This window comes from Pithys albifrons, chromosome 4 (assembly GCF_047495875.1).
Source record: "Pithys albifrons albifrons isolate INPA30051 chromosome 4, PitAlb_v1, whole genome shotgun sequence".
NCBI lineage: Eukaryota > Metazoa > Chordata > Aves > Passeriformes > Thamnophilidae > Pithys > Pithys albifrons.
The window spans coordinates 12,282,299-12,296,751 of record NC_092461.1 but is presented as its reverse complement, the minus strand read 5'-3'; the positions used below and the strand labels follow the sequence as shown (position 1 = coordinate 12,296,751).

Genomic DNA, 14,453 nt, shown 5'->3' with positions numbered 1-14,453 from the left:
AGGACCTTATGAAGCAAATTCTGCCCCACCCCCCTTTTTTCATTGCAGTCTTTTAATTTCTTTGAGTTGTAATTACAAGGCTTAAGCTACAAGATGAATCCTTTCATGTTGCATAGTTAGCAAATAATTACTTTGTGATTCAAAGAACAACAAAAAAAGGCACTGCTTACATGACTTCTTTACAAAAATAAAGTGTGTTAGGTTTTCCTGTTCTTTCTACTAATCAGTGACACTTAGAGTATGTTAACAACTTTGAAAAGCCTAGTGGTGAATTCTAAACATAATCAAGTCTAACACCATGTATAAACTTTGTGTTTAAGGTAGAAGAACATTATTTTGATTAATCTTACCAAAAAAAGAAAAATGAGAATATATATATGTTTTCTTTCTTGCCTGCGTCTTAGTAAACCACTCTACAAAACCAGAGGCACTGGATTCAGCAGTGATATCAGCAAAAGATGCTGAAGAAATAAAGAATGTTATATGTGTAGAAGAGCAAAGCAATGGTCTTAAGAAAGCTGCAAAGGACGCTTGCACTGCAAATGGAAGTACGTCTGGAAGCAGCGAAACATCTGATGCAGATATGAACTCTCGTGATAAAATTGATGCCCAGGACTCCTTACATTGTGGCACTGATCACAAAATAGACAGTGAGGTCACTAATGATTTGACAAGTACAAAAGAATCTCAGATTTTTTCAGAACAAGTTGATAGAACAGTTACAGAGAAGCAGCAAACCCAAGAGAAGGCAACAAATGTCTTGGACTTTGAACTGTCTAGTGACAGTGAAAGTGATGGTGGATTGGATACCAGAAAGTCATCCACTTCTGTATCAGATAGTGAGAATGAGGAAAAGAGGAGCTGGAAGAAATCCAAACAACCTCTGCAGGATGAAAATTTGCAGAAAGAGAGTTGCACTGATTTGAGTGAGAAAAATGATGGTCTGGTCAACCATTCTGGGGATGCACAGTCTCTGCCTAGTGAAAACGTCCAGGACAAAACTGATCTTGAAGCACAAGAAGAAAGTGAACAGGAAAGCCTTTGTGATTTAGGTAATGGGTGTACAGACAAGAAAGAAGCTGAAACAGAGTCTCAGATTAGTGAACAATCTGGAATTACAATGGGTGAGTCTTTAGACCAGAGTATGGAGGAGGAAGAGGAGGAGGATGATACAGATGACGACGACCATTTAATATATCTCGAAGAGATCCTTGTGCGAGTTCACACTGATTATTACACAAAGTATGACAAATACCTGAAAAAAGAGATTGAGGAAATTCCAGACATCAGAAAAATAGTACCAGAACTAAAAAGTAAAGTGTTGTCAGATGTAACCATAATATTTAGTGGACTTTACCCAACAAACTTCCCCATTGAGAAAACACGGGAACACTATCATGCCACAGCACTTGGAGCTAAAATTGTGAAGAATCTAGTACTGAGTGCTGATGATCCTGATAAAGCAACACATCTCATTGCAGCAAGGACAGGTAGGTATTTTGAGTTTTCCAGCAGCTTTTTGCCTGTTACATTTAATGCATGTCTTGAGCTGGCTTTTTTTGTATAACCTACAGGCTTCAATGTAACTGAGATTAGAACTGAAATTAAGGAAAGATACTTCCTGAAATAATTTAAAAATATTTTTAAAAGAATTTTTCTCATCTTTTTAATCGTGTAGCTTTTAATTGTTAAAAGGAGGACTCGCTAAATAACCTCTGTAGTGTGTCATGTCTCACTTTTTGGTATGGAATTGACAATACTGAGTCTTTGGAAACTTTCAACATTTGTGCCAAAGAAAAGTTTGTTGGTCTTGCTACGAAGTTCTAGCACTGCTCTCTTTCACAATTTCTCAGATTTAACTTCTCATAGTTCAGTTTCACTTGGTATGGAATTCAAGCAAATTATCTTGAGACTGATGGTACCCTGTTACTGCTCTGCACTTAACCTGTACATTTCTCTGCACTTAACCTGTACATTTCTCTGCACTTAACCTGTACATTTCTCTGCACTTAACCTGTACATTTCTCTGCACTTAACCTGTACATTTCTCTGCACTTAACCTGTACATTTCTCTGCACTTAACCTGTACATTTCTCTGCACTTAACCTGTACGTTTTTGTAAAGGAAGATACAAGAGAGCTTTAGGTATGTCTTTGACAAAGCTGCCTGTTTTCCCATGGCTATAATGGCCATGAGTGCACCTTTGGCAGCTGCCATAGATGAGCTAACAGGCTAGCACTAGCTTCCAGTACACTTGGAATCTAAATATCTGATTATCAAACCCATGAAATCTAAAAGTAAAACTGCATGTTTTAAATCATCTAAAACTTACAGGTGGTTTTAGAACATGCTTAGATGACATAAGAAAAAAAATACACAACTGCCACCTATTGTATTATTTTTATTTGTCTACTATTCCTGTATGGTTTTAGTACATCAGAAGCAGCTTGGTTTCATTAGCTTGTATTTTTAAAGACTGATATATTATCACTGGGTATACTATACATGTGTATACTTTCCTTGAAGTGTGTATGGCCTTAAGTGTGGATAGTGGGTATGTAGGGAGGCATTTCAACAGTTAAAAACATACAATATAAATGGAGATAGAGATTTTAGTAGTAAAAACAACCTAAATCTCAGAAAGTGAAATTAGCTGTTGGTACAACTGATATTTTTCCAATTTCAAATCTTAGAATGCTTCATTTCAAAGTTGTTTTGTCTACTTTGCACTAGATGGCTTCTAAGTGTAGTTGGACATCAGATGCAACTGTTGTGTGAGGGGTGAAATTGGTGGGATAAATGTAAATGAGACCCTCCTGAATATATACATTTCTATATAGAGAAAAAAATATTGAATAACATATTAAGGTACACAGCATGTGATAATGAGAAACAGTTGACTTTTTTCTTGTTTTTGGAATATACAGTGTAGGGAGGGATTGTGTGGTTTTGGAGATACATATATGCATCCTTGTGTTCTGTTTTTATAAGTTCTTACGCATTCTTAGTGAACCATCACCAAAGTACATCTGAATATGAAAAACTTTTAACATTGGGTTTTGATTCAATTACCTATTGCACTGATTTTAAAAGAAGTAACTTGACAGTCATTTTTGCCTAATGAGCAATACTATTGTCATCTTCCATCATCACTTAGTAACTGTTTCTGTAATACTGGAAGTAAATTAGGGGGGTTAGAATAGGAAAAACTATTTTTCAATAACCTTTCTTTGTAGGATTCATGTGTGTTGTTGATGGTTCTAGTTTTGTGATGGGGTTTTGTTTTTCTTCAACTGGAGCCTATTATTCGCACCTCCTGTTATGTGGGAGTATCTCTGTTGCATCATCCTAATTTCATGAAGGAAACTTCTTAATCAGAGATTTAAAGGTTGTAAATTCATCCTGTTACAGCTGGATTTGTGATAATTCATCTGTCGATGTGATTTTCATAGTGATTCTCATGTGGTTAGAGAGTAAATTCCTACAAGTCTCTTGCTGCCAGTAAGCCATACAAATATTCCACCTTTGGCTTCTGTGGCAAACATCTGAGGCACCACTTGGTGTCTAGAAAACCATGTCCCTTCTTAAGTTTTATTCAGAAGTCAATGACATGAGACCAAACAATGTTCTTATGCTGCTTTTATTCTTTTTTTATGTGTTTGTGAAAATGTGATCAGAACATACCTATTAGTGCACTGTTTCTGGGCGACCCCAGTAACAATGGCAGACCTGGGGCTCTGACAAACAATTAAAACTTGCATGCTTACTCTGCATTAGTTGAGATGTAATAAATGGCCTATACTTAACCTGCAGCAGGGTTGGGGGCTAAATACTGTTAGCTTTTGCATTTGGAGGGCAAAGGAAGAGTTTGTCAGAGAACATAAAAGGGAAGGAGTCAGTGTGAAATACAGTCCCCCCAAGGTCTTGAAGTCGTGGGGTTTGCATTGAAATGAACAGGTACTGAAAACCATTTTAGGTTGTATTTACAGCATCCTTCCCAGGCTATTGAAGTAAGTAATTTTGATTTCTTTTATTCTTTATATGTACTTACCTCTTTCTCTGGAGGTAGGCAGCTTGTTTCTCTGTGGACACAGGTACTCTAAATTCTGAAATTAAATAAATCTTTGTTCTTGGAGAGAATTAAGATAGGGCGGGAAATTCCATCTACCTGAATTACTGTAGAACACAAGAATCTTTCTATCATCTAATCACCTTTCATAAATCTGAGTGACTGAGAAAAGGCTACCCTGCAGTCCTTTCTACTTGCCCATGGGCTGCATAAATCTTACTTCAGTGTTTGAAACACCTGCTGTTTGCTTTAAGCATCAGTAAACTGCGCTGTGTGATGAGTTGTTATAGGTGTGTACACACTTGGCTAAGCAGTTACCACACTATTTCATATACCTTGTTATTTTCCTTCCTGAACAGATGAAAGACACTGTCATTGTTTTTGTAGTGGAGCTTTTGCTGGTGAAGCAAATAAAGCTGTTCAGATCACTCAGAAATTATTGCAACGTGGTAGGAGTGGTAATATGTCAGTTTGGGCCCTGAAATTTTCTTTTTCAAAATATATTTGATTTGTGTCACTTCTTATAGCTGTTATGTGTCAATAGTTTTTGGGGTTTTTCTCCGAAAAAATCTTCGAAGCCTTTGTCTTTAAAAAAAATCCAGTTAAGTACTGCTCTAAATACAGGCTCTGACCAGGTAAGCCTGTTGCTTTTGTTGGTAAAGCACCAGTGCAGTGTTAAAGCTGGACTTCAGGCATAGCCTCAGAACAGCACATTTCTCCCCATTCTGTGATCCCTTAGTTTTTGTAAAACAAAACACTGAGATCATCATGCCTTGTCTTAAGTTAGTTTTCTTGCAGAAGAGCTTCAGGTTTTGATTGTAAATGAAGATCTAGATACAAAAATTATCTGAAGAGAAATAAACTTTTAGTGATCAGATTTTCCAAGCAATGTCTGGCAACCTGGTTACAAACCAGGTTGAGGATATGTTGATTTTGGAGTGTTGGAATCAGGAGGGTGTTTTCTGAGCATCCTTGGTTTCCACTCCCCATCATGGACTGGCACAGCCCTGAGTACACATACTGAGTTGGGGAACATCCATGAGGATAGATGAGATGGAATGGAGGTCTTTCAGCTCATGGGCACTTGGCCCACAGTACCAGGCAGAGCTAATCCAAGGCAAAGTGAAGTACCTCAATCATCAATGCAGAAACATCAGCTTTAAAAACAGTTGGAGAAAGCCATCTTCTCATGTAACTTCACAGATTTAATATGAAGTGAAGGTGCAATTTTATGGTTTTGTCTAGGTTTCCCCAGATGGAGTTCAGAAAGAGCAGCACTGTCCATCTATCCAACAGTATCACCAGCTCTGGTTAACTGTTATGTGTGCTTTGTAGTGAAATCACTGCTATTGTATGTTGTATTCAGTCAGCTCCAGTGCTGTTACATGCAGGACAGGACTGCTAGTTGTGTCTGATAATTGATTCAGTAATCTAATTCCAGGCACAAGTACCTAAACTTCCACTGGACTTCTTGCTCTTGTTGCTTTTTCCCCTGAAACTCCTATTCTTATGGACCTGATTTCATCATCCCAATTTTAACAGTTGTCTTCTTACCTCTTTGTTTTACTTCTACTGTCATTGCTTTTCTCCTTCATTCTCAAAAGAAAGCACTTTCCAAGCCAAGTCTTTTAACTTTTTCAATTCTTTTTCTCCCTGATCTCTTAACCTGATCCTCTTTCAGAACCTCTGCTTTCTTTCCTGTGAAAGACACCCTGTGTATAAATTAAATGGAGATTTGAACTTAGCTCTTTCTAAACTGCAGGTACTTCTACAATTCCTATTGAGCTTATATAAATATTAATAATACTGCTGATGAAACCTCTCTGTGGCACTTGTAAACTGGCTCATTTCCAGCAACTGTTGCATGAAAGTGCTCTTGGTTGCTGATTACTTTTGTAACTGATAACTAATTGGAACACAGATTTCGTAAATCAAGGGTTGAATGGTAAGGATGGACTGACCTTTCTTAGCATTTAACTTTTTAGCCAGTTCAAGCCTCTTAAACTCCAAAGGTGTACTAGGATTAACACAACTGGAATTGTGAATCTTTTTTCAGTGAATCTTTGTTGGGCAGTGGTTTTATTTTTATTTGATGGCAAAATGTAAAATATGGCAAGTCTAAATAATTTGTGGTTTGCAAAGGGCTTTATCTTGAAATGCTTATTTTTGTATTTGCATTTATCTTGGATTCTCAAATTAACTCATTTTTTATTTGCAAAAATACTAATGTGGAGTAAAGCTTTGTATTTACAGCTCTTATATCCTGAACTATGGAATTGTTTGCATTTGCTGCTGAAAATAGAAGAAATGCATTTGGGCGCAAAACATTTATTTTGTTAATCAAAATCCAAGAAGAAAATTATTTGTATCTAGAGAAAAATGTAGCACTACTCCTGTTGGGTTTGGGGAAAGAAAAGTAGGGAACTAGAAACTCTTAGCAGTTTGGTGAAAGATCATTCATCTCCTGCCCTTTCTTTTGAACTTACAGAAGTCTTAAAACTGAACTGTCTAACTAGTTAGGTCAATCCTCAAGTGCATTTCAGTTCATGTCTACCCCAGTGGATTGTAGTTCAGGTTGTACAAAGTACATTAAATACTTGTGATTAGCTATTTCCTTTCATCTTCAAATTACATGGAGAAGTGTGGGTACTTCAAGATTTTCATCTTAATTGGAACAAGTGAAATCATGTTGTTAAATGACAATCATGCAGATGAAACTCCAGGGAACTATGATGAAAACATCAAATTAATTTACTGTTCTTGCCTTCATGTTATAACTGTTCTGAAATACTGTTTTCTGGAGGCTTCACTGCTGAAGTCACATGAGTGAAAACAGACAAGGGCTCATATTATTAGTATTACTATATTATATTTTGTTTCAATTCTTAAACTGTTATTATCTCAACCTACTAATATTACTGGTTTTTTCCATGATCAGTCAGCGAGCAGCTGTGTTATAGTTGCTGTCTGGGTTAAGCCATGGTACAGTTTTCTATGCTTCGTGGCAAAGATTTATAGCAACTTTGCTGAGTTTCTCCTTCTGGCATCCCCAGAGGATGGAGATGACCTGTCACTTCGCGTGCTGCGTTGTTGGTGGTTTCATGTGGGCTTCATGCTGTCCTGCTGTGTTTAGCTTCACATTCTTTGTTCCCCTTTTGGCATAAAATAACTAAGCTGTTTGCTTTGCCCCCCCTTCTGGCAAATGGAGGTTGAGGGGGTGGCTGCCTGTTAAAAGGTAGCAGACTGTATGAACAGGGGACTGTGCACAAACAAGTAAATATGCGAAGTTATTCAGGCTTTTACAGCATTGAAAAGTTCCTTCTGCTTGAACTCTGACAAACATAAATAAAGAAGATTAAATACAAAAGTGCACTTGTATTGTTTGCTGAGCTGACATGAAGATGCAGTGGTTTTCTGTACAAATTTTAGTGAACTACTTTCATGGTGCCAGTTTTTCAGGAAGTTACCTTCATCCAGCTGGAGACCGAGGTTATTGTGTTTTATTTAGATTGTCACTTTTATTAGTTGTGATTGTTTTGTTGTGTTGGGGAGGAGTGTTTGGGGTTTTTTTTCTGTAAGGTTGATCACAAAATGTTCTTAGTTTTAACTATGCACTGGTGTATCTTCTGTGTTTCTGGGATCAGAATAATGTTTTGTTTGACTTTGCAATAGGCACAGAAAAAGTACGGCAGGCTCAGGACTGCAAGGACCTCCATGTCGTAAACCCTGATTGGCTTTGGAGCTGCCTGGAGCGCTGGGACAAGGTTGAGGAGCAGCTCTTTCCTTTGAAGGATGACTATATCAAAACACACAGGTAAGTGGTAACCCAGGGTAATAGAGGCCATGAAAATAGGTTATTTATACAATGATGCTGATTTGTTAATGAAGCTATGAAATTGGTTTCTGACAAATTCAGAAGAGCTTGCAGTGCTCACCGATTTTATGGAAGAACTCATTTTTGTCCACTTCTGCTTAAACTGAAGGATGTCAAAGGATCAGGAGGCAGTTCAGGGAGTAGCACAATCGGGAGAAACTTGTAGTAACAGTACTTTCTTTGGCAGTTGTGAGCTGTTCTCAGCTGGAGAAGTTGACCTTGTCAGTTCATCTGTGGGCTAACACAGGTAATGACACCAAGGCGCAGGATCATTCATGTTGCCAAAAAACGTACACACTTCCACAACAGGAAAAGTTGTCACCAGTTGTCTGACTTTTTTTTTCCTGACACGTGGTAGTGAGGAAAAAGGGAGAAACAGAAAAATATGACTTAAAATTTTAATAAGAATTGGAAGGCGTGAAGACAGAAGCAAAAACTGAAAGAAAGGGAGTAGTGAGAGGTGGTTTGGGGAACGATAAGGTAAAGTGTTGAAAGAGAAAAGGCAAAAAGCAATTAGTGCACTACCATGACAGTAAGTAGAAGGGGCAGCCAAAAACAGAGGAAGACAGAGGACTATCAGTAACAGTCCACTTCAGGAAGGTGACGTGGCTGAAATAACTCATGACAAAATATTGTAGAGCTACTTTCTGCTTATTAACTTGCCTGTTTGGATGGATCCACATTAGCAGCATCTTGTAAGCCTCATGGAGGACCTTCCTTCCCTTCCATGTTTTTTAGGTAGGAAGGGGCATAGCATATTGGACTTCTTGTATTTTACTGATATGAGTGTAATTGAATAGGCTAGAGATTTACTTTCTGCTTACAAGATGTCCCTTGAGGGCAGAATATGTGTGTGCAAGACTTTAAATGCTTCAGACACGCCAAACGAAGAAACTTTGGGAATGAGGCCATTTATCAAATGAGAGACCAGTTTGAGATTTGGGATCCCTGTAAGTTAGAAAAGAGTTGTGGCCTGCTTATGCCTTGACTAGAATGTTTTTTAATCAAACTTAGGAATATTTGTATGGGATGCTAAATTTGTCTGAGGTTTGACACTGGGAAGTTCTCAGAACACTGAACAGTGACTTCATTTTTTGATGGCTAGATGAGTGTTAGTCTTCCTACCTATCTTAATTTACTCTTCCATTTTACTGAAACATTGATGTTTTTTCCTTTTTCTGTGTTTCAAATACAGTACAGTGTAACCACATACTTCCCCCACCCCCAAGCTTCAGTCAATAAGACATGGATCTTAATGCAAATATTTTTATTTTAACCCAATATGTGCAATTACTTTGGAAAAGATTTTCTCCTTAATGAAGCTGTTTGAAATAATGATTGCTGGTCCAAGGCACTTAGAAACTAGGGAAGGGGATGAACTCTGAGAAAATATTTGCATATAAAATTAATTTAGGAGTAGCAAAAAATGAATTAGCAGACTTGGGATTGGCTGACCTTACATGTTGATGCTACAAGACTACTTCAGAAATGTACATAAAAGCATGTGGCAAAAACTCTAGTTTTGTGTCACTTCTGGTATTTGTTGCAATGGAATTTAATTGTATCTTTTTAATATAGTGTTGTTCTAATGGAGCATAACATGCTGTTTTATTTGATTTTTTTAAAATCATTGTTTGCTTTCTTTTTTGTGACACTTCATCATGATTGGATAGTATCTCATAATGCTGACTCCTGCAGACTGATCTCTGTTTCTTCTGGCACTTCTAAAATTGTTTTAAAATGCATCAGTGTGATCATAGGCAACTTAGTATTTTTAAAAATTTGTTTGGCTGACTTACAAATTAATATTATGTGCTTATTTTCTATCAGAGCCAGTTTGGAGAGCAAATGCAAAGATCTGGTACAATAACCTGCTTTTGTTTTTAGTGCATATATGCAGATTGTCATGCTACTCTAGTTGGGCAATTGTAACTAGCTGGAAACCATATCATAACTGTATTTTAACACAACTTTTAAGGCACATTTAGTAATATTTTAATCATGTAAATATGACATTATATTTGCATTTTTCTGTTTTAAATTCAGTGAGACTTTAATGGGGGTGGAGAAATACTTCTGCAGAGATCTTCCAAACCATTTCCCCCATTTCTCCTGCAGAAAAAAGGAACACTAATTTTTTGTTCTGCTTAGATAGCTCATTTAAATTTCTAATGCAATTTTTTCTGAACTTCATCTAACAGAGAGAATAGCCCTGCTTCATTCCCTGATACACCCAGCACATTTCAGACAGCACTGTTTCACCCAACACCCATCCATCCAAAGTCTCAACCTGGTCCTGAAGTTCGCCTGTATGATCCTAACACTGGAAAGCTCATCAGGAAAGGCACACAGACGTCTGGGCAGTCAATGTACATCCAGTCTCCAGCTCCTCCCATCACCTTACCAGTCCATGGTGAACACTCATCCTTCAGGTACCTAAAACGTAGCTAAGAGTCACTTCATCTATATCTTCAGGTTCTGTAGTAAATTTAACCCTTATCTTTGCATTTGATCGAATTGTTGTCTTTGCTTTACTTTGCTCTCTAAAAAGCCAAGAAAATGAGTGAAAGTGAATAGTCAACTGTAGTGAAATAAAGATGCTACAATTCCAGGTGCTTTTTGTGCCTCACCAAAATGGAACTACAAATCTCAAATGTAATAAATTCAGTGTGTACTTTGTACACTCTAAAGAATGTCAAAGTAACTCATCTCTGAAGCGAGGCAGCTTAATGTTTTTTAGTGGGTCTTAAAATACTGGATTGTTTTCTGTTTATAAAACATATCTGATAGCATTTGGCTCTTGTTTACAAAATTTTTCTCTTCACCTAATTCCTTCAAGTGGAGTGTTAGCTTTGTGTTTTTGAGGAATATCAGAAATGATAAAGAGGGGTGTAGCTGACTGAGTATTGTTAAATGAGGCCATACGGCTGATTGCCAGTTAATAATCCTTAGATCACTAAATCAAGACACTAAAGCAGCAGGAGGAGGCAGCCTGCTTTTTGAAGTACAAAGGCATCTGAACTTTGTCAAAATTTATGTTAAACTGCAGAAACACCACTTGTCTTTTAAGGATGTGTAAAATATCTAAAATTCATACCAAATTATCTGTATAAAAGATCTAACTTTCTGGAACACTAACAAAGTTTAGCAAGGCTTGTTGACTACAGTGGTAAAGAAGAATCCAGCTGAAGCCAAAGCTTCTGATCTGAGTACAACAGTTGTTACAAAGCAATTCAGTTTTCCAAAAATACAAATCAAAACTATAAATGCACAGTTTTCTACCTTTCTTCTCCTTTCCCAGCCATTTTAGCAGTGTTATCACTTGTGAAGGTTTAGTATAATAGTGTAGCTTATGTTTGCGCTGTCTTCCTGTTGTTCAATTATTTCAACTTGGGATTTTTCAGTTGTTATCTGTTTATAGACTTTTTCTTATTTCAGGTTCCCTGTTGCTGTCAACACAGGTTTTTTGAGTCTCGTTTTCAGTTCATTTTTAACTGTCTCTTAAAATCTGTATTTTACCTTACTATGACATTGTAAATGAACATTAAAAACTTGAAATTATCAATATTCAACATGTTTTACAAGAGGATTTGAAAACCTTTGGGTTTTTTTTGTCAGCTGTTGTGGAAAGGAATTTATCTAGAAATAGAGCCGGGATGGTCATGCATACTGTCATGACATATAATTGTCATGACACTTGTAAGATGCTTCAGTAGGATGGTTTATGTTGATACTAATGCATAATTTGATGTTTTTCCTGTCTTTGCCAACAACTCGAAGAGTTTTTCCACACCTGAGCCTATTTTTCCTTAATGCTGAGGTGCTTCTTAACTTGAACATCTTACTGAAAAGAAGAGAAGTGTGTACTTCAGCTTTCCTCTTAGCTGAGTTTCATAGAACTCCAGACAGGTTTTGGGGGTGGGGTGAGGCTATGTCTCCTTACTGCTCTTGTTTTCTTGTTTCACTTCAGTGGGGGTTTTTTGACTGTAAATGCTCAGGGTTTGGGGTGTTTTAATCTGAAAAAGTGAATCCAGTTATTCAGTGCTGTAACTTCATAATTATTTCCTGTTGATTTGGTTCTCATGGTGAAGTTAGTGACCTTCAAACATGGATCTCTTAATTGTATGTATATATTCCTCAGAGTTAATGTGTATGGATGTATTCCAGAGCAGCTCCACTATCTTCAGTTAAGATGCTGAGCAGTGACTTCCTAAAGTCTAGGAGGAAAGCAGGACAGTGATCAAATACTGCTTTAAGTACTTTGAATGGATGGGAAGTACAGTGCAGGCAGAACACAATGACTGTGAAGAAGTAACGAAAAGCCAAGTAGGAACAGCTTTGCTGTAATTTGACTGAGGAAGAGCTGAGGTAGTACTGTATGCTTCACATCCACTTTAGAACATGCTGTGATACTGGTCTTAAAAGAAAACCTACCCTAGTGCAGAAATTTCTTGGTAGAGGGTGATACCTTTTGTGTCCTGACAGACTTAATACGCTTATGGGTTCACTTTGTACAGCAAGGTGAGAGTATTTGTAACTAAGCCATTGAATTTAGGCAGAGTTAAAGTTCTTGACACTTATAACCACTCCTGTTGTGGGTGGATCTGGTCAAAGCCTCCAGTAATCTTTGATAATTTCTCAAATCTTCATCTGATTTGGAATTTCAGAGTGGGAAACAGAATTGTACTGCTGTGAGATGAAACCCTCAGGGACATGGTGGCTGCATATGGCAAAACAATGGTACTTGGTCTCTTATTCTAAGAAAAGACCTCCTTGTGCTTAGGAGATAAACTCTTGCTTGCAAGGCTGGCTACTAGAAAAGGCTTCAAGTATCCAAGTACCATTTCATAAGAACTGTTTCAATTCTCACTTTTATTTTGGGTTCAACATTTTTAGTTTCTTTGTGGTTCAGCTTGAAACATAATTTTAAATAGGATATGATTCGTTTAAATATCTACATGTAATTTGCAGTGAAACTGTCACTAGTGAATTACAGACAGTTCAATTAATGTTAGTATTTCAAATGACAGGCACAGGTCTTGCCACTGTGCTCAGCTCTGTGGGACTCAAGCACCTGCTTTTTGTCATGGCTGTTGCAGCCTGAGTGGAAAGGCGTTTGCAGGGTTTGCAGCTGTACTAGAAGGGAAGGGAAGGGAATGCAGCACAGACAGCTCTTCTGAGAACAGGAAGCATTCCTCTTTAAAAATAACCTGCACATCAGAGCTTTGATGTGCCTTATGAATCTCAACAATTTTCATTTTCATACAGAAACAGTTTTCTGCAAACAGTAAACACTGTTGTAACAGGTCATGAGATGTGTAATGTAGTGTTGTTCAAAGTAATACAAATGCAAATGGCATCTTGAATAAAGAACAAATCATGGTGCAAGTTAGATTTTAGTCAATGCTAATAATACACTAACAGATGAGGCAAGGCTTAAAATATGGATATAACTTACATGTGAGAAATTGTAAGTGGCACCCTGGTTTTAAATAATGCTAGGGTGCACCTAATGTTTGGTTTGGACAAGTGTGTCAAGCAGGTGTTGGTGGCTGTGAAGCCGTACTTGAGGACCTGTATAAATAATTTCACTTACAAAATTCTTTAATAAATTTTTCTGAATTTACATGCTCATTTTTACTCTTTTTCTTGCTTAATGTTATCAGTCTTGTTATGACAGCAAAAAATATAAAGTGCCAAATTGAATACAGGGCTGGAATTTAAATGTTGTTTACATTCCCATGATGATAATGCTGTTTTAGCTTTCCCCCTTTTGTTATATCAACAAAAGTGCTTTTTACTTCTGCAAATGTTGAACCTGCCCTGCACATGTATTTCCTGGCATCAACCTGGCAAGCACCAACCAACCTCTGCAGGGTTGAATATGGAGTTATTTTTAAAACAATACTCATTAATCTCATCTGATTAGAAGTAAATGTAACTTCCTGTATTTGTATGGTTTTAATTTTCATTCAGCTTCACAGGCAGCGGAAAATGTAAAGCCTGGAAAATGTCTTTTGACAAAATAAAAATGTCTTACAAACCTTAAATAAGTCTTTGTTTCACATTGCTTTTGGAATGCTTCCATGAGAAGGCCCAATGTTTCTTACCTAGTAGCAGTTGGAAAATACTGGGAAAAAGATCTGACAGAAGCCTTTAGAACCTCTTACTGCAGTTATTTTACAGTTAATATTTGTGTGTACTGCTGCAATCAAGGATGATCTCACCTTTTGTTCCGCAAAAGGAGGAATTATTGTCATCAGCACAATTCTTCTTGAAAAATGCAGTAGATTTATTTGTAGTCTGAGAATCTGCTTGGCTGCTCTGCTGCGTACAACTTCTATATAATTCTTGCTGTGGTCAAGCTTGTCATGTTTTTAATAGTTGTGTGAGATGCCCGTAGCTTTTGTCATTTTCTGTTTCACTAAGAATGTAAATGGCATCATGTAGGGTACCTCTTAAAAAAGGCATGGAAGCCATACTGTAAAAGATCCTCTTGGAAAACATAAT

At 37.2% G+C, this 14,453-nt stretch overlaps 1 protein-coding gene across 1 annotated transcript in view; it reads left to right on the top strand.

Moving 5' to 3' along the window:
• Positions 1-14,453, top strand: part of CTDP1 (CTD phosphatase subunit 1) — a 106,764-nt gene that overhangs the window by 25,620 nt on the left and 66,691 nt on the right. Inside the window, exons 8-10 of the mRNA XM_071553481.1 lie at positions 405-1,490; positions 7,742-7,883; positions 10,145-10,375. Of these exons, the coding sequence (XP_071409582.1) occupies positions 405-1,490; positions 7,742-7,883; positions 10,145-10,375 (1,459 nt within the window). The remainder of the gene's footprint in view (positions 1-404; positions 1,491-7,741; positions 7,884-10,144; positions 10,376-14,453) is intronic.